Here is a 20932-nt window from a genome sequence, read left to right as displayed (position 1 = left end):
AAAGGAAAATGTATTGATCTGATTATACAGACCTATCAATATCCGCGCATTTATTAGGAAATGGTAGATTAGTAAAAAGTATAAAAACATTAAAAACAAATAACAGAAATATTAGTTTAGCAACTATCCAACACGGCTTTGACAATTAGGCATTTTAAAAATAATTAGATTTTTTAAATTTATGACCAGACCATGGGTTAATCTACGAGGGCGTTATAAAAATGTTTACGTGTTTGGAAAAAAGCAAGTAAATAACAATTAACTTGATTTCTCTTGTCATGTATAAATATTATTTGGGTCATTTTCGTAGTACTATATATCTGTGCAAATTTTAAGATTTTCTGAGGAACAAGAAAGTGCATCAAAATCTGGTTGGTTCGGATTTTCTTGTATGTCTTTGAGGAAGATTAATGCGCTTTATTTTATAGTTAGGATATAGCAGAGGATGCTTATGTAATGTAGTTACAGTGATTATTTTAATGATAAGTTTTCATTTTGTTTAGTTTGTCCTTGCTGCTACTACATGGAATGTATATTTTTGCTATATCAAACGGTGGATTACGCACATCAAAACGGAACGAAAAGCGAAAAAGTGATAATATTTATGTGCTACGTTGGAAGGAATAATTTAACCAGCGTTTCCAAAGAGTGCAAGCGCAGATAAAAGCCTTCACATGTTACAAGTTATCTTTATGTACTCTTTTGAATTGGTCCATAACGCGAGAACAGGACAATATGGCTTGTGCTGCTTGTTTTGGGTGGGCAATGAGCTTATGGGAGATTTTTACATCCGAAAATTCACAAGCTGGAATTGGTATTTTGGAAAAATAGATACAAACGATTTATTTATACAGAAGCCAGATAGACACGCCAGATGCAGTATGTTACACTTTCTAACATCTTTTGCCATGTTTATGCTTGTGAATATTATAATGCAGTTATACACACATATATTATATATTGGCACAACACCGCTAAGCGCAATCTGGGCCTTCTTTGTGTCGGTGAACATTCTTTTACTGGTTTGGTCTTAAGGGGCCTGCCACGTGATGTAGTCAGCTGTACAAAATATATGCCATTTAACTGATATCGGTCATATGAACTGTGTTCTTGTCGGTATGCAAAAGCAATACAGCACAAAGTACAGTGAACCTGATTTATGAATCAACGTGAAAAATAACACCTGTTAGGTTGTTGATAGAGTTGTATCGAAATTTTTTTTCTACGTCGTAAATCCTTATTTTTGTATGATTATTGATAACAATTGAACGTGACACAGATTGTGCCAAAAACTAGAAATGTTTGTGTACTTATGAATTGTATTTCTTAAGTGTCTTTGATACATAGGTTAATTTCGACGACTTCACTAGCATGAATATTTGTGTTTGTGTCAATTTCTTTATTTTCACACGTTGTTTCTGTCCTGTCCGTTAAGATAACCGACTCAAACATAGTTCGTAAAAGTAGTAGTGTATATTTTTAAATTAGCTGAGATTAATAAGTTAATAATGAAACCGATAGTAGGCTCCGACGATGCTTTTAATCACTTCGAAGTAATCCCCAAAACCACAATTCAAAGTGTACTTCATTTATTTAACTTATCTAACTCTTTAATTATATTGCCATGCAAGCATCGCACAGCACTTGCTAATTGTTAACATTCGTTTTCATCGCCTTTAAAGACAGTACAAGTGTATCGTTAATATAAAAATTTGATTGGCGTAGAATAAAAATTGTCACCTAAACAGTTACAATTTGCTAATTATTTGAATAAGATTACCCTATGCTACAAGAGAATTCCAACTAATCCAAAAGGGCATAATCATAAGTTCTTCATCTAACTCTCTTTTACCTTTCTCTGTAAAATTATCTCTGCTACGCAGAATATCAGCGAGACAGATAAGACAAACCAAACAACTGCTGTTGGTTTAGGTTATGTTAGTAAACTTTGGTATCCGCAATCAATTCCGCGTGTGAAGAAAAAGTTTTGCAATAAACTTCGTATGTTGGAGTTGCATTTAATCTTCGTGTGATTTTAAATTAACGTTTGGCATAATCGACAATTTCTCCGTTTAATTGTAGTACAGATTGAAATGTAATTAAAAATATATGAGTTTACCTAAATCATCCTCAACTGTTTCAACCGAACGGACATGCTACAGATGTGTTGGCATTGTTTCCATTTTTGTCCATTTTTAATCTTTCATTGTGTATTCTCGTTAATCATTCATTAGCAATTAGTCACTATCTACAAACCGTGGAAGAAGGATGAAAGAAAATTCAACACTTATTTAGGAGATATAATTCTTTTTTGTTTTTGCTCCTCTTTTGCTCGTATGCTTGATTAATTTGTCGGCAAAATTTGTGCCTTTCCAAAGCTGGACTTTTCTTGTACCTCAAGAATACGATAGGATAAGAAGTATCTCTTAGTTGTGGGTTTAAGTATTAGTTTTAAAAGTGAGATAGCAATAGGCTGCGTTCAAATTAAGTTGGTACGGATCTAGTTTTTTCGGTGTGTTAAAATGTTATTCTCGATGGAGTTTGTGAATGAATAGTTTTCAAAGTAGAAGAGCATGTTGCATGTGCACATGCTTCATTTGTGTCTGCTTAAACATTTGGCAATTGTTGTGTTGAACAAATTAGTGCATCTTGAAAATGGTACCAAGTAAAAAAACTGTTACGCTTAAAAAATATCCAATCTAATATGTTTTGATTTTGAACTCTTTTGACTTATTTTTTTTAACTATCAAAGATATAAAAATAGTTCGTATGTCGACACGACGCAATACACTGAAAAGCATTACAAAGAATAAGCATTGGAGTTTATTTTTATATTGAGAGAACTTATCAGAACAATTCAACATCAAACTGTACTAAAGTCAACCGCAAGCGGTGGTGGTATTCTCTCTATTGCAAGTCAGGGCCGCCCGGCAGTTCTAGTTGCCAGATAGGTAAGTAATAAATAGCGTTAATGTAACCGAGCACAATGTTTGGACGTTAATGAAGACAGACGGAAAATATATCGTTGTTGTAGTCGATTGCATTAGTTTATTTTCCTCGTATGTAATGTGCTTTTTCCTTTAGTTTGAAGACAGCATTTCATACCATTTATTTTACTGATTTGTAAGAGTGTTATTTCGGTTACCGGGTTGAAATGCTCTAGTTATTTAGATAACTAATATCACATTGTAGAGTAGAAGATGTATTTTAATGTATAATATTCCGTTATACCCAGTCTCTTGATCAACTGTTGTGGGTTGATCAGTTTCTGCTTTGCTTTCAACAAGCACACATTCCCTTCCCATTGTCTGATTCGTTAATGTAAGGTTAGGCGCTGTGCAGACTTTGTTCTGATCAACGTTGATACCAATCTGCAATATATTTTCGGAAACGTTAAGCGCGGTTTGCTGTTTAGTCTTTTTTTTCTTCAAATGTTTACCTTAACTTCCTAAAATATTTTTGTGTCGACATTTTTGTGGTGCATATTAAAAGAGTTCAAGAGATGCATGACTTTACTTCTATTGTGCAGGATTTGTTATTGCGAAAATTTCATTCTATTGTTTGATGTTCTTATTGCGTTATTACAATATTTAACAATGACTTTTTCTCAACATTATCGCAATATTTTTTTTTTTTTGCGTGTTCTTAAATATAAACGTGTATCTGTTTCAGGAAGCAGATTTGCTTGTGTCAAATGTCAACCTTTAGTCATCGTGTTTTATCGTTACTTTCGCAAGCGTAATTAATAGAATTCACCGATAAATCTGTGAAATGCCAATTCAAGTTTTTTTTTTAATTTTCCCACCGCATTGATTCACGAAGTTGTCGTTTTGGTTTTAAAGATACTGTTTGGGTGTTCAAGATACTTGCTTATATCGCTTACGTTGCCGTTCAGTATTGCATTTGTCCACATGATGATGCTATCGTCTGGTTTAGATTGTTTTGTATCTCGATCTTGTATTTCGTGCAGCAGCAATCGAGTACTGTTGCTATCTATCGTCCATTGAACATGTGTTACAGAACAGTGCATTTTCTGGTGTTACGTTCTGATAAGGAAGCGTACCGTCTTAATTGCACTCAATCTCACACTGCGCAGGGATTTTGATCAAATTAGTTTTTGCTAGCTATTACTATCAACGGCGTTGAAAATCCGTTTGTCGGATGTAACGTTTTTGAACCTGTTATTTTAATTTTGCGTTTTAGTTCCAACGTTCCGATCCGGCGGTTTGTAAAACTGCTGTACAAAGTGAAGTAGATCGTGAACTGCGCCTGGTCCTTTACCTGGTTTCATGCATATAAAATCGTCCAAACTATGTGAACTTCCTGAAAAAATAAGCAAAAATTAGTTGTTAAAATTGAAACTAACCTTTTCATTTTTGTAATTGGAAATAAATTTGAGAAAGAAGTCTAAGTTTCATGAGAAACTCAATTTCATCAGTGGGACATGATAAATCAACTATGATATTAAATATGATGAACATGATATCCCTTTTCAGTGGTTTCAGGATATTTCAATCATAGAGATGCCTATAATCAATCAACACAAACTGGATCCTTCTTAATTAACCTAATTCAATGGCGCATTGGAATGTATAAAACCATTCTTCTTCATGTACGTTAGACAGCGCTACGGTAAACATTGCGGTCGCTGAATCAGGGAGGTCCCAAACGTAAACAATGCAGAACGATCCGTGCGAAACGGTAGTTCGACAATTATTCCTCATCAACTTACCGTTAGTCTGGATGGGCGAGTAGGAGGGTGGTGGCTTTATCCAGGACCCATCCGGTCTACGCATATGGCGTCGGTCGGACGAAAACTCGGTCAGATACTTCTCTGCCGGTATCACTCGGAAGAACCTGGATTTCCATTCGCGTATGCATGCATCGTGGCAACAAACCGGAAAAGGGAAAGCAGCGTAGAAAAACAGATCCAATTAAATTTCGTGCACCGGCAAATTGATTAACGACGAAATCAAGGTCTGCTCTACCCCCGGCTCGGTCGTTTCCATCCAGCGTCGCTATTGACATTCGACCCGGGAAGTTCGTGCTAGGTTGGGCCACGGATTATCCTTTGGCATGGGCGGCGAACGGATATGCGAAACCACTGCTTACCTGTGATGTTCCGGTGTTAAGGCATAATCCGACCGGAACGTTTCGGTAACGTATTTATGAAAGTAGGTCGGGAACGGTAGGGTCGTGTCGAGATCGAACACCAGACATCGATTGGGTGACGGATTGTGCATGAAAAACACATGGTAGTCCCATATCACCAGCTTCTCGTCGCCGCGGCCTGCTTTTTGCCGCCATAGCGGCACGGTTCGTCGTTCATTCGACACAAACACGGCATAGCATTTCGTCAGCTCAGACGGGTGTGTTTTCTTGACCTGCTCACACAGCTTCCACACGTTTTCCTCGCTGTAAATAGATGTGTAAGAGAAAAGGAAGGACATTTTAAAGGGTTGCATTCTCCAGTGGTCAGCTCAGCTAACAACAATCTTAAGTAAAAATTCACAAACTATAAGTTATATACAAAACAGTTCCAATCACAAAAGTTAGATAGCACAAAGTTAATAATTTCAGTCTGCAAACACCGATTTCTCTACATTCAAGAGATTGTTAAATTCGTATTGTAGTGGTGGGGAAGAGGCTAACAGTGAACGGTTCATGTTATTATAGGCAAATTATTTGGTTACATTAGTACTAATCCATTTTTTAATAGATAGAATAATAGATCCACGGTTGCATAGCATATACAGACGTAATGTAAACATTAAATATCGTAATAAAGCGATAAACGTAACCGCTATGTATCATTACACTACACTTCTGAAAGGCAAAAACCGTTGGTCGTGGTCTGCATTTTCGTCGTAGCAACTCCCGTACTGGTAACATGCGGAACAGCACGTTCTGGTCGGTATCTCGGTAGCGTTTCCGCAAAGTCAAGGACGTGATAGCAAACCGACATAAATTACAAATTGATTTATGTTTCCAGTGTCTTCGGAGCACTCAACTCCAATACCGTGTGAAAGAGATGCATATAAATCTTACGTTCGTTAGATCGTTAGAAAACCTTTCGTCAATCACGAGTGCTTTCTTCTTGTGGACGTTACGTAGATTACAAACGTTGTCCAGCTACAGAAATTGAACTCATGAAATAACATCATTTTTTTTCTCCTCTCAAAGAACGGTGCAGAACAGCTTGATGGGTGATGGCCACCGCATGACATCCGACGAAAGGAACAGTGAGAATAGCTAAAATTACCCTAAAAGTGACAACCATTGTAATTTATATAATATCTGTCATAAGGTGTCGGATTCATTTCTATGGACATCGAAAATTTCAAAATGTCCATCAATGCGAGTGCAAACAATTACGATATCGTCTGTTCTGTACTGAAAGTTACTAATCGACGATCAAGAACTATTAGCGGAGCACCACAAGAAAAGAGAGTGTTATTTGATGCAGTGATGAATAATAAATGAAACATTCAAACGCTGATGTTCCAAAGCATTTAAATTTTTCACAAAACAGTGTACCTTTTACACTGGATAGTGCGTTACTTTTCACTCCTAAAATAAACTTCGAGCGCTGCATAGTGATCGTTACTTGTTCCAAGTAACACCTACAACTAAGATAACTTTACCAATTCGTGACAAAATTTTCATTTTTTTTTCCATTGTGACAAAATTTAAGAAAAAAATGTAAAGTCGGTGCCATGCACGATACTCGTCTGTCGAGAATTATTGCCGCCGTATGTTTCACAAATATTTAAGTTAAGTAAGTAACTGTAGGAGTAATCAAAATGTACATAACTCGAATCACAACTAAGTATAAATTAATTCACAACTCAATCCTGATTTCTTTTTATTTGTTCTCTTTCCTGGCGAAGTGCCGAGGTTATTAAATACAATGAATAAGAAGTATAATTAAAAGTACGAGGGTTGTTCAAAACATTTTTGCGACATTTGAATTTCCGCGTGCTACGTATATCCGATTTTCGATCTTTTTGTGGCGTTGGGTTGCTACACATGTCAGTTACTTATGGTGAAAAGATGTTGTTGCGCGATGCCAACAAAGCCGAAAATCACTACGATAATCCTAGGCCCGTTAAACCGTCGCCGTTTGTAAAGTTTGGCTCATCATTTGGATGGAAATGTTCCGGTCGCTTACATGGGATGATTAAAAAATATTCACTTAACAAACGATAGTGCAAAAAAAACTGAGACTACTAACAACGTAAACCTAACTCAATAGAACACGCGAGCCTAAAGAAAGCCCCCACAGGTCGATAGCTTAGCGAAACACCGTTTTAACACTTCTGATTTTCGACCGTTTTCCTGTGAATTTATTAACTGAAGGTGGTCAATAATTGAAAACGACAACTGTCGAATGGCGTGGTGCAATAGCTTCTTTTCACATTTTCCTCCCAGCATGTAATAAATATGAAAAGACCATAGCCCGTGAATCACCGTAACCTATCGAAAATGAAAAAGCTGGGCCATTTGAATGCCCACCAATAATGGTACGGCAATGTTGGCGGCGTAACTTTCACTCCAACTCATCAATCTTGCCGACAAGAATCGAATAAGAAGCCACTTGTTGGCAGAGAAGTGGCGTGAAATTGCGATCGGAAGCAGTAGTAGCGGAGAAAATCGTTTCATAAATTCCAACGGACGAATTTATTTCCCATTTGGCGGCCATTCGGCAAGTTGTCTAAGACCGAAATTCTTCTCTACGGGGAATTTCATTAAATTAATGATACCAAAATGAAAGGAAGTAAATATTTTAAAGTTATGTAAATAAATAGTTATGTTTTTTTAGTCACATCTTTGACCTGTTTGATGCTAAACTTTTGGACATCGATAATGCTGAACCAACGGGGCAACAGGAAAATCGGCATGACACAGCAAACAGCGATAACGTATGTTGATGCTCTTCGATTGTACTTGTAACGATAAATACCAAATTTTAAATTTTCCACAAGAAACAGTAAAAACAGTAAAACGAGTAGATAAAGTATATGTTTTCAGTATCATTTTTGAACCTTTTTTTTGTCATTTTTATATATCCGTGGTAGTTCGTCATTTTTTTGCTTATACACTAATTTTTATTGGTATGAATCGTCATGAGTTAATTAAAATTGGTAATTCTACTATATGCTCTCAAGCTGTACTGTCATGCTTGTAGCTGCAGATGCGACATTTTACTAAACTGCTTGATCCGATAACAAATCTTTAAAAGAATCTGCGATTATAGGAGCATTGTTTCTTATGCGGTCCAACAATACTGCATTGTTTGATGATTCCTTAGAGAATCCAGCAGTATCCGTAGGCACACTGTCCTTGTGGATGTGAAAAAAGTTTATGTTTGTTACCCGCTAAAACACTTTACAGCCTACAATACCAGTGGGAGAGGTCTCGTATACGACCGTCCCACAATTCTGCGTCCGTCATAATACTGCCAGTGAAAGTAACCTCGTAATCGGTCCCCCGGGACTGAGGTGAAACTTTTTTCCGTATAACAAAAAGTAGGAAAAGTGTTACAACAACTGCGTGAACAAGCCACCAGTCGTTAAAAAAATAAAACTGCGAAACCTACGGCTGCGCAACCCTCAAACGAAACGGCGCCTGTACTGGTTTTGATGATTTAATTTAACCGGAAGTGTTTATGACGCACAAATAAACTGCCACCAGCAACAGGAGCAATTTATTTGCGGTAATATATGGATTTTATTCCGTCGATCATATATAAACGCTTTTAATTTCATTTCATAAGAAAAACTGGCAGAGTAATATCAATTTGATGACAGAAGACAATAGCATATTGTAGAATATTTACAAAACTTTTGTACAAACATTTTCTCAAATAGACGAAATGGCGCATAATGATTAAATGAAATGACGTTAAATGACGATGATGATTAATGATTAAAATCTACTATGGTGTTATAAGCTCGACACAGTAATCATTTGGTTCTAAGACGAAGAGAACTTTAAGCTTTGTTCACCACCTCGCACTGGAGAATAAGGTGATTTGCGCGAGTAATACGATTAAAATGTATCGAAAAGCACCACCAGTAAATAAAAAAATATGTCTCCAATCATGAATATTCCTCCACCATGCTATCAATGAGTGGGAATTGTGGTGCGAACATCAAAGATTCATTCGGTCCATCAATAACACTCCATATTTTATTTTTCATAGAACCTTCAGTAAAAGCTTTCGAATGATTCAATAGAGAACTCCATTTGAAAGCATTGTAGCGAAAAACGCCGAGGCATCTACCTCACTGTGTTTTAGAATCTAGGACAGTATGGTTGGTTTTATTGGTTGATTCAATTGGTGACTGTTTGGTTCGTTAAAAAAACGCTAACGCCTGGCTCGAATCTGACGATATTCGTTAAAATTTTATGGAAATTATGGTATTTTATTCTTGGTTGGTTGTTGCAAAATAATTTTAGGAGTTATCTTTTGAATAACTATACCAAATTAATTAGTAACGATTAGTATGTATGTAAGCAAAGTCACATGCGAAATGAGTAAGCCGAACCAAGACCAAGGACCAAGAACTAATCAGTCATTTTTGACGAACTTGCAAAGGCTGTTCCATTCATCACACAAATGCTGGGCAGGTACTTTCTAAACATTGAACCACACGCATTTCCATAAACATGACGATTGCAATGGAGGTCAACCTCATTAGTCATTCGCCAATGACAGCACAGACGACGGTTGAAAAGGTTATTCCATAAATTTTCGAAATAATTAGAAACCAAACTCGTAGGACCCGCGGGTTCGCGCAACGCCGAAAACTCTAATTCATCATTAGGCGCTCACAGGGCGCACTTCGCCGTCCGGTTGGTATAGAAATGGCAGACCACCTCCTGCCGATGGAGGCGCAGGGTACGCAGTTTACGAATCAGAAAAGTCATTAACTACACTGCGAAATTAATATGTTATCTTGGGAGGGTTTTTGAATTCGCGACAGCCGAAGCCAGGTTGGCCTTTGGGGAACAAATCCAATATATCCTTTTAAGCGGATCACAGGAACTGCTGACTGAAAAGGAATGGAAAAAACGTAAAAAATTATATCTTCTATCACTTTTCTGAGCGGACTTTTCCACTAATTTGCGCTCGGCGAACCAGAAAGTCTTTGGTACGTGTTTAGCATCGCTGTATGCTTTGTATTTTCATCATTTTGATCGATTCAAATTTGGGTGTCCCACCGGTTAGACAAAGGTGCATAATACATATTTATTAAACCCTCGGGGCGGCGTGCAAAAAAACGTCGGACGCCATTTTAATCTTGGCGACACGAAGACGAAGGTGAAATACCTGCTGGCTTTTCATTCGGACGATGATTGTTGCCCACCGCCGTACTATTGCTTCACGTCACGCACATGATTGCGTGTTTTGCTATAAACACACACGCACACACTCCCGAACGCGTGACCGGTTTTTACCAGCTTCTGACAAGGGTACAAGGTCGAACTAAGGAGAACGGGATATGGGGTTTGACATTTTCCACAATCCTACTAGCGCGCCAAACGAGCCACGTATGATCCGAAAATGGTTGGGATAGTCGAAACTCATTTTCGCTTATTACCTACCCCTTTGGCCGAGGGACGCAGGCTGTTTCGTGCATCTTATCGTGATGTGATGATGACGAAGAGAGTGGCATTATAAAACATATTCGCCCCGATTATACACTTTGGCCTTCGCTGGTTCACGCAGTTTCCCATATGTCACGAGCAGTAGTTGTTAGTTAATAGTGCGAATTGCGTACGTAGCGATCACTTTGCGTAGTGATTCTATTGATTTGAGGGAAAACAAGGTCACGTCAGTAAACAATAGCGGCACAAAAATGTAACTTCTTGTAAGTATTCACGGTTTCTGTATAAAGTTTCTGTTTTCGTTAAAGGAAAGCAGAAAAAAGTGAAATTATTTCGATAACTATCCTCCGCGTGCGCTATTTTATCAGACCTTTCTCCTAAATTCCGAACTGTTCAAAAGATCGCTCGTGTGCGTCGCACCGGTTCATCGGTTCCGTGAAAAACTTCTGTTAGCAACTTGAAAGAGCTTCAACATGAATGCAAAAATGTAAATTGGGGAAAATACGGATGTAACAAAATAAATCATTCCAAACATGATCATTCCGAAACACGGCTCTAGTAACTCTAGTTAATTGGGTGGCACTCATAAGAAACACGTCTCAAATGACCAAGAACCCAAATTCCGACCATTAAGTTTTAGAAATTTCACACATTTATTTCAATGATTAACTTTGGTAAAAATGAAAATTTTAAGGCATTAAGCAGATCCTGTTTTCATAACTTTTGGATGCAAACATTACCACAAAACCATCCCACCTGGAGAAATAGAAAGTGCCACAATGTGTCTCAAATCTATGACAAAGGTGGCATAGCTGAGCGAACTTAGGTTCAAGTTGCTTTTTCATTGTTCGAGTTCACCGCATTCACGGTATTTTAGCCGCCTTCCGAAATCTAAATAGGGCGACTTCAAATAATCCTGACCAACTTTGGTCCAATTCTAAAGCTGCAAACCAACTATTGAGCACATCGAGTGAAATATTGCAAAGGCCTATGAAGACGCACTGCTCGTACCCTGGAGAAAATAAAACAATTTATCAGATCTTGTCCCCGTCATGTCGCAATCGTTCGATCAATGTGTTCAATGCGCTTTATACTTTTCGTATTTTGTGAAGGTGTGCGAACGATGTTTATAACGAATCCGTTTCCGATGAAGAACATTTTCCCGATAGTCCATCCTACCCAGAAAGATTTATTCAAATAAATTCCATCCTTCAAAGCCTCACATAGTGCTTGGGAAAGGAATTGATTATCTTGCGTTTGCTTAGATCCTTCACCAGACGAGCTCGTGAGAAGGAAAAGGTCTGTGCCAAAGGGTTCCATTTCGGGCTGAGATGTTTGATTGCTCTAGTCAGCTTAAAAATGGGTTCAGTATTTTTGAAAGGTGCGAAGGACTGGAGGTTTTGCTTTCCGTCCCAACTTCAAGCAGCTCCTAGAGAGCTTCGAGCACTTGTTTATCCAACGCAGGTTGAAAACCAATTCGTGTACCAAACCGCGATTCGGGAGTCCATCTCGTTCAGATTTGTCCGAACGAGGGTTACTTGGGCTCCTCCTAAGTAAAATATCCTTTCCAAAACCTAGAGAAGAAATGAAATTGGCATCAGGTTTGTGAGCGGCGTTCTTGGAAAGGAAAATTTGCATCGAACTATTCAAATTATTCCATGATATTATGAAATAATTCCATGTGTAACACAAGTCTGCAATGCTCTTATCTTTCTGTATATTGAAGTGTTCTCACGATGCGAGAGCAGATGTGATTGAGACCTTGGCCTTCTTATTTGAAAATAATATGACACTACATTGACATGTTATTGCAAACACATTAATTAGTTAGACTCCCTACAGATAAAATCGGCTTGAGATTATCAGAAGATAGCAGAAGAGTGAGATCGTTGATGAAAAACAAAAGCAAAAGCGAACCTAAACTGCTTCCTTGGCCGGAGACAATTGAGAACGCAGAAGTCAAGATCTGATTAATCCTAGCGCTACTGACACGGTGTGAGAAGTCAGAGGCGAACCGGCTCACGACCAACGACCAAATACACAATTTGGCCAGGTCATGTTCGATCGGTCATGGTCTTATACGAAGCTCTTCGTCCTTGGAGTTGGTGGAATCCGCATATTCCTACAGATCTTTGTTAAAATTAGAGCTGCAATCGTTCAAAAAATTTAGAAGGTTACTCAATACGGATCTGAGCAGAAATGGTGCTTAGCCTACTTAGCTTGCTTACAATTACGAGGTCTATGCGTTGCAAATCGTACTGTTTTTAACCAAAAATAAAAGATTATAACATTTTAATGCGATTTTCTATTTTATTTAAAGTATGGGCCATCGCTAGCTATACATTTCCCCTATCTTTTTGCTAAATCGATGAAAAAGAATGATATTCGGAAAGAACCAAGTCTGGTGAATAACGCGGGGAGGGATAGCAGCTCCCATCCAAGTGATTTGATAGTATCCTGAAACAGTTTTGCTTTTTGGGACTTGGAAGCGCCTGGCCATGAGGGACCAGGCGTCTCCATTGAAAACCACTAGAATTGCATTTTGGTCGTTTTTCGATCAATGCATGGTTCAAATTGATCATTTGTTGTCAGTAGCGATCGGAATTAACGTTTCCATCAGGTTTTAGGAGCTTGTGAAACACCACACCTTTCTGTCCCATCAGAAAGTCCGTTTTTTGGAGTCCTTCGACGCTTTTTTTTGTTAAGTCAAAATCGCCATTTTGGAATTTTTTAAACCACTTAAAGCACTGCGATCTTCCAAACACAAGTCCCGACAAGCATTTGGTGCGATTCCGAAGCAGTTTTCTTCAAAGGAGCAGAAAAATAATAATCCCCGCAAAACGTCATTTTCAGGCACAAAAGTTGACATGGTCTAACCCAGTGGTCTCAAACTCATATTGGCATGCGGGCCGCATTGGAAAGTAACAGCTACTCCGCGGGCCGCACCACATAAAGAAAATGTTTTTTCAATTAATTTTACGCACCCTGATTTAGTTTGGATTTGAAATAAATCGTATCGGTCACATCTGTGACGGCAGCTGAACCGACAAGAAGCATTTTTTGTGATTTTTTGCTGACTATCCTGACTAATATAACTTAATTATATACTCCGCGGACGTGGCCGCGGGCCGCACAAAACAGTGTCGCGGGCCGCATGCGGCCCGTAGACCCCCAGTTTGAGACCACTGGTCTAACCCTTTCAACGGCCGTTTGCAAACTGATTAAATTTTTTTGCGACCTGGATTCATTTACCTGTTGTCAAAACAAGGTAATGATGAATGAACCGCTAAACTGGGAAGTCCCAATCGACAGGTACAGCCATTTTTTTTAAGTCCGATTTGCAACGCATAGACCTAGTAATTCAAATACTTTGCGTGAAGCACATATCGTAGAAATGCTACAATAATTGTCCAAGTACTTTGAGTCGCCTTTCTTATCGAGTCGGGAATCATTCATGATTCCTTGCATAAGAATCGGAAAGTCCCACGCGACAAGGACGAAGACGGAACAGAATCTATAACGAGACCAAACGTACCACAGTTTGAACATGAAATCTACATGAAAACTTTCATAACAGAACCAGAACCTGAATGATTTATCGGAACATGATCTAATCGGCTGCCTTTTTTTTCTTTCGAGTAGTACATATAATTTGCGCGTATAATAAGGTCAGTTGAACAATATTGGACTTACTTTAGAATGAAAGGTACCACATACCGTTCCAGCAAAAGTAACAATATTAAACATATTGTTAACATAAACTTTATCCTATCATTTACCTACTCTTTGTGGTTTTTTACAATAGGTGAAGCGATTGAGCGAACATTTTGAAAAATTGCAGTATTAGAGTAAAGTTGTCAAAAAACAATAAATAAATTTATCCTGCCGTGCAGTTTTGATACTCTTGACCCATAAATTTATCGAAAGCTCTTGATTACGGCGGAGAATGGCTTTAGCTTTTTACGAAAAATAAAGAGCGGAATAAATCATTCAGTTTCGATATCTTTTCGTGTAGGAGCACGCCCTCGAACACGATCTGGGTTGCGCTTTCGTGGAATGCGGTGCGCCAATGGTATGGAAATTGCCATAACCACAGGCATACGAACCCCTTAGCCCTTTGCATCGTCCGAGCGATATTGGCGCCACTCGTGCTGCACTTGCCACTCCAGCAGCGCAACATCCGGAATGCAACAGTTTACCAGCCCACAGCCCGGCCGTCCTGGCTACAGCGGCGCTATGACTGTTTTGTGTGAAGGTTCGGCGTTGTGAAAGGGGCTTGAATTGCACACTCCAGACAGGAATGGAGCATACAATTTCCCGTTTTGACCGGAAAAGCCGCGAACAAGGGAAAGGCTGACCATGGTACGGTGTTTTTCAAGAGTACGCGCTGGCTTCGGGAGCACTTTCATATACGAGCAAGGAAACGGTCCAAAAACTAAAGGCCGCCTGCATTGCTGCGGTACTTTTTTTGTTTCATTCGCTTTTCCGTCGCCAGGATCATGGCAAACGGTTTTCCACTAAAAGTTGATGTAGAACGCCCGGATTGAAGGGTCAATATTCTGGTGGACGACGTAAATTATGAGTACGTGACTGTGCGAAGAAGGCCAGAGCATGGTCGCCTGTTCTACCGGGTTGCCCGTCGTGTGGCCCGGCGCCACCTGCTACGTGTGTAAAGCGGCATGATGAAAAATCGTGCGTGTATCACCACCGCGCAGACGATATCAGATCCGACTGGCGACTCGCCCAAGTCAAACCTACACCGAGTGAAGGCAACCTTATTACAGCCAGCGAACCGGCTGCGAGCTCGCCAAAAAGGCTGTAAAGTAGTCATTATTGTAGGTTAACATGCGATGGGTATTAAAGCTCCCACAGCTTCCCCGTGGCGGTGGGCACAACGGTTTCTCCTTTCACACTGCACCCCATGCCGTGAACTAGCCGGCCAGCGAACTGGACAGAAGGAGCTGGGCCCAATGTTTTATGGATTCCTCTCGTCGGCTCGTAAAGAGGATTTTTTTTCGCACATGCGGTGGAAGCATGTACGGTCGCGACGGGCATTCCAGGATTTTTGCTGGCTGAACAAGGCCATGCTACCAAGAGCCAAACTTGGCATTGTAGCCATGAAGTTCTTTAAAGCAAAGACATGTACTGAAGTGTAACTCTATAATTCAATGTGAAACATAAGTGGCTTACCGATCACTTATCATGGTCAATAAAACGCTCATTTCATTAACAAGATAATTCTATTGAGTCAACATGCTACGAGTGCCACCAACAATGTGAGAGGCTCGTCTGTGCATCATCCTTCGCGTTGCATCGATTAATCGATAAATAAATAAATAAATAAATAAATAAATAAATAAATAAATAAATAAATAAATAAATAAATAAAACAATTAATAAATACATGAATAAATCTTAAACTAAATAGTAAGTAGTAAGTGAGAAAAATAAGCGGAGGCAAAAACAGCATTTGAACACTTCACCAAGAACCGTTCCTGGCCCACAACATTGCACTATTAGCAAATAAGCACACAATCAACCAATAAACTAACACACATTTCACCATGTTGGCCGAGCAACGGTAATGATATTGCACTCGCTTACGAACAAGTATTCATTCGCCAAAGAACACCCTCAACGGCTCAACGGGACGATCTACGAAGTGCAGCTAAGGTCAGTTATAACTATAACAAACTTTTATCTTTGCTTATCCCAATTTCGTGACGATCAGAGAAAACGGCAAACGGTCGAACGTGACAGAATAAAGGTGCCCTGAGAGGCAAACATTAGCGGCAACTGAAAAAGTCTTTACCGCCTAAGTGCATTGTTTGCTTTTTGCTCTTCGAAAAGGCGTCTGAGTGAAACACGAGTCAGACACTAGCACTAGGTAACGCACCAGCGAAAAAGGAGTTTCCTGAGGGCGCAGCATGGCAAAAGAAAATCACTTCCCATATGGACACAAGAAGTTAAGTATGCTCATATCGTCCATAGGATGTTTTTCGTATGGCCATCGAGTTAAGCACCCAGAAGGTTTATTGCCGGTCGGATTCACGCGACCTATTGAGTGCTCAAAACGTCATTGATCTCCGCTAATGGGGCTCAAAAGCTGAAGCAACACAGCCTGCCAGTGTACCCACTTACAGCAGCTGACATAACCATCTTCGTATTAGCTTCAGTGAGGGTGGCTTTCATCTATGTTCTTACTATCCCAAGCAGCATGTACCCGCAGCAACGAGACTACCAAAAACAAAACCAATCCTGTTCCAATTTTTTGTTTACGTTCTATTTCCCCAATGGAAAAACCATCAACACACGTTCTTTTTCTCCAAATAAGAGATTTACGATTTGGGCCGAAAAAAAGGACATGCTGTCTTTCTGAATCAGTGTCTACATTCTACATTCCAAACTTTCTGAGCAAAGCGTTGACTAAATGCGTCGAAAGTGTCTGAATTCCACCATTTATGAATACCACGAGAAACAAGCTATACATAAAAAGAAAATTTGAAACACGTATCCTACACTACATGATTCAGGATGCTTGTGTGTCTTTTAGATGCATCGCTTTTTTCATACATGCCAACGGGGAGAGATAAATAGAAAAATATGGAATAATGAATATGTTCGTTCTGTGGAATAATGAATACGAAAACGTTTGTATCGTTAGAGAAGGCTCGTCACAGGATTCTTATTGTGTACTTTCCCATCTACAATATTTATTATGTTTAAATAGAAGGCTGCCGTGAAGCCACCTTACTTACGGGGATTGTTACAGGGAAAGAAACTTGGTACCTGTTCTGATTGATGCCTTATGGGACTACATTAGTTATCTTTTAGTTAAGTTCAACATATGCTACAGCAAACATTCTTAGCAGCGTACAGCGAAATTCCTAACTAGCCTTAAATATTCGGTTTTCGGATACGGAACCAAAACTTTTTAGCAACACACAAAATGAGTATAACACCTGAAACATTGAAGCCCAATAGCTGGCTAAGAATAAAAAATGTCTAAAAGTAATCCAAAAGTAACGACTGACCAAAATCTGATTATTCAAAACTTCAAACAGCCAGTAATTTCCAAGAAGTCCGCGATGAAACTTCTAGTGTACGCAATGTAAATTACATCTATTCTAGGTAAAAAAGTCTGATTAACATTAAACGCCAGACCGTGGCGCTATAGATAACCAACACAAACGTTAAAAGCATTACAGAGACGAATTACAGAGTTGAAGAAAAGTTTGCAGAAAGTATACAATAAGCGAAAAGAAGTTGGAAACGAGCGCTGCCACCATCGGGAAACGTGAGCACAAACGGACGTCAATGTGTAATGAATGGAACGGATCATTTCAGAAAAATAATATTTTTGGACCCACAACGAAGGTATTAAAAAGTTATAATTTATAAAAAATCCGTTTAAGACTGACTGTCCGACGGACATAAATGCAAAGTTCTAATTTGCAATTGTAGTGCATTACACGAAGCGCCCTTACTCTTGGATGGATCTGCTAAAAGTAATGCGTAATGATGATGCTTCGTTGGCTGATGGTTCCTTACACATACAATTAATGTCGACAATGAAGAAGTGCTAACAAGAGCCGTTTGCACAAACGGTCAAAATAACATAAAACCTTCCGAGGCTACCGTCGGCAGAATTCAGCGAGATACTTTATGGAAGCAAAATCAGAAGACGTGCAGTGAAACACGAAATGGTCAAAGGACGAAAACTAAGCACCGACAGCATCGACAGTCAAGATTTCGGTTCTCTTCGGCTCTGGTCATGTGATCTTACGATGTTTTGTCTAATAACACGACCAAACAACAAGCCACAAAACAAAAAGTATCAGCGAACCTAGTCCTTACATTTCCTGTGCTCGCGGTTTGGGAATGCCACGCAATCTTCATCATCCTGGATGACACCGTACTTATTTCCTGATGAAATTACGTGAATGTAATGGAGATGAATTTAATGGGCACAATGTGCCTCCAAGCGTACATTTCATTTCCTGCAAGAGAACTGACTGACTTCCATATTGGCAAGAGAACTGACCAGCGTTCTACATATTACTTTTCGAATTCCATAGACTTGCCACTCCCCGAAAGGTACATCGTTTTTGGATTAGGTCCACTTGACGTATGTGTGAAACTTTCATTACTATTATTATTTGTTATTAGAACTGACGTAGCAGAGACATATTAAGCATACAACTTAATGTTTCGCACTCAAGTTTGTACACTGTTAGTGTTCAAATTGACGTATTTCGCTTAGAACCCGATTCATCGGTGCAGCGAGTCGAATGGTCTACGGACGAGCCACATGTGTAACTTTCATGTTAATTTGGATTAACATTTGTAGATCCATTTAACATTTAACATATACAATAGCACATAACAATAATACTTATATAGTAGTGGCTCATCCGTTGATCATCCGGCTATCATCCGGATCATCCGGTTCAACATTTTTTTATTTTTTTATTGATTTATTTATTATTTTAATCTGACGTTTCAGAACTAGTATTGATGCTATTCCATACTTTTTTCTTAAGTCTTTCTATATGGTTTTATTATATGTAATGTTTATGAATGTGTGTTGTGAAAAGCCATTCCAAAACCGCTCCAAGTTAAAATTCGTTTGAAGCGATCGGAAACAGGAAGAAACAAATTAACAAATATTACTATTAAGCTCAGAAGTTATGAATTCTAACCAGTCCAAAGCCGCCACACAGCATCCTACATCCTTAATGGTCTTACTAGATTGCCTTTATTTGAAGCAAAAGATTACAAGATCCCATTTCCATTTTCATGCCGGCGTCCCAGCCTTTGTAGATGTTAAGCCTTTCTATAACCTTTCGCAGGCTACATCTAGGCAAGGTACACTAACTAAATCCACAATGCGGTCGGATGGCGTCCATTTCGGTCCCGATTACTCGGGTCACGGAAATCCTAATCAAGAAGATTCGCAAATGCGACGGAATGTCTGAGTGGGGCCCAGTAAAACTTTCATTTTTTTGTCTACTCACGACTGCCAGTCTAGCACTTCAAATTAACTTCCTCGGTTCGCTGACATCGTCATTGAACGCAAGGGACGCCATGATTCTTTGGGAAACGAATTGATCTAAGGTATTGGCTTTACTCATTATCTTTTAGTATGAAAAAAGTTGGTAAATGATTTTCTTCGATAGCTTATAAAGAACTCTGAGAAGTCTTTGTAGTGATTCTTTTCAATTTGAATAACCTTTTAAAGTCAACATGTCAATATTTATCTCCACTTACTCAAACATTCATTGTTCGCTATCGCCAGATCAAATACTTGTTGTCCTTAAAATATAAACCACCCGTCGTCGGCTTAAGGCAATTAACGTATCGACGGTCCAAACCAGGCACTCCTTCTGAGCGAGCATCCAAGGGTATGCTCGAACTTTCTCCTGGCAAAAAGAAGCCCTGAGAAGACGAAAATGTATGCAATGATCGTTTTCTCAATTTGTTCGGTTACCAGCTTTGCAGAACAATGATTGAGCCATTAATCATGAAGACCAATCCAAATAAATGTATAAGAAATTTAAAGGGAAACGATATTTTTTGGACGGTTTGAACTCTTGCGAAATAAAAATCAATGTTCACTCTGCGCATCCCTTCGACAATATTAACATTTTCCAAACCTTCATTCTTTTCCGCAGTAATCGAAGGCCACACGAATGCGAACAGGGTTCCATCACATAATAATACCACGTTAACCACAAAAGCAGAATAACTGAGAATGTGAATCGAAATAGAGCATCGTAGCATCAGTAACAATAATGCGGGGCTAAAATACTTGGCCACAACGTGTAGAGGTACGCAACATTCCACGCATTTTTGTCAACAAAACCCACCTTCGACAACCGACCCGCGAATTCGGTACGGCGCAGGTACTTCGTGCGTCTTATTTCGCGTCTCAAAAAAGAGGAATAGACGGAATACATGGAAATGTAAGCCTCGGAGTTTGCTGTGCGAAAAACGCGAAAATGCGCTGGAAAAGGAACGGTGAAAAGTGATGCCGCATCCAACGGCCACCAGGCGCCTCCATCAGCAGCCAAAGTACGCACTCCCTACTTGCCTCGAAGATAAACATGCCTTCGTTTATTCATCAACTGTTAACCATAAAATGTGGCCAGTGGTTTAACATCCATCGATCTGTGGAAGTGTTTGTGTGAGTGTGTCTGGGTGCGTATTTGTTAGCGTTTGAGGAGGACACTCTGAGTTGATGCTGAAAAGATTGACCTAACGGCGGTTGCCCACCAGAGCTGTGTGCGAATTCCTTCCGACATGGACAAAGCTGAAC

The 20932-nt window shown here is 39.2% G+C and overlaps 1 protein-coding gene across 1 annotated transcript in view; it reads right to left on the bottom strand.

The window, feature by feature from the left end:
• Positions 1-4186: 4186 nt before the first annotated feature.
• LOC128267986 (protein N-terminal glutamine amidohydrolase) overlaps positions 4187-20932 on the bottom strand; it is a 19185-nt gene continuing 2439 nt past the window's right edge. Inside the window, exons 2-4 of the mRNA XM_053004968.1 lie at positions 5113-5415; positions 4729-4857; positions 4187-4319 (exon numbers count right to left, since the gene is read on the bottom strand). Of these exons, the coding sequence (XP_052860928.1) occupies positions 4187-4319; positions 4729-4857; positions 5113-5415 (565 nt within the window). The remainder of the gene's footprint in view (positions 4320-4728; positions 4858-5112; positions 5416-20932) is intronic.

The sequence above is a fragment of the Anopheles cruzii genome, chromosome 2 (assembly GCF_943734635.1).
Source record: "Anopheles cruzii chromosome 2, idAnoCruzAS_RS32_06, whole genome shotgun sequence".
NCBI classification, from domain to species: Eukaryota; Metazoa; Arthropoda; class Insecta; order Diptera; family Culicidae; genus Anopheles; species Anopheles cruzii.
Note: the sequence above shows the minus strand (reverse complement) of the source record. Positions and strands in the feature narration are given on the sequence as shown.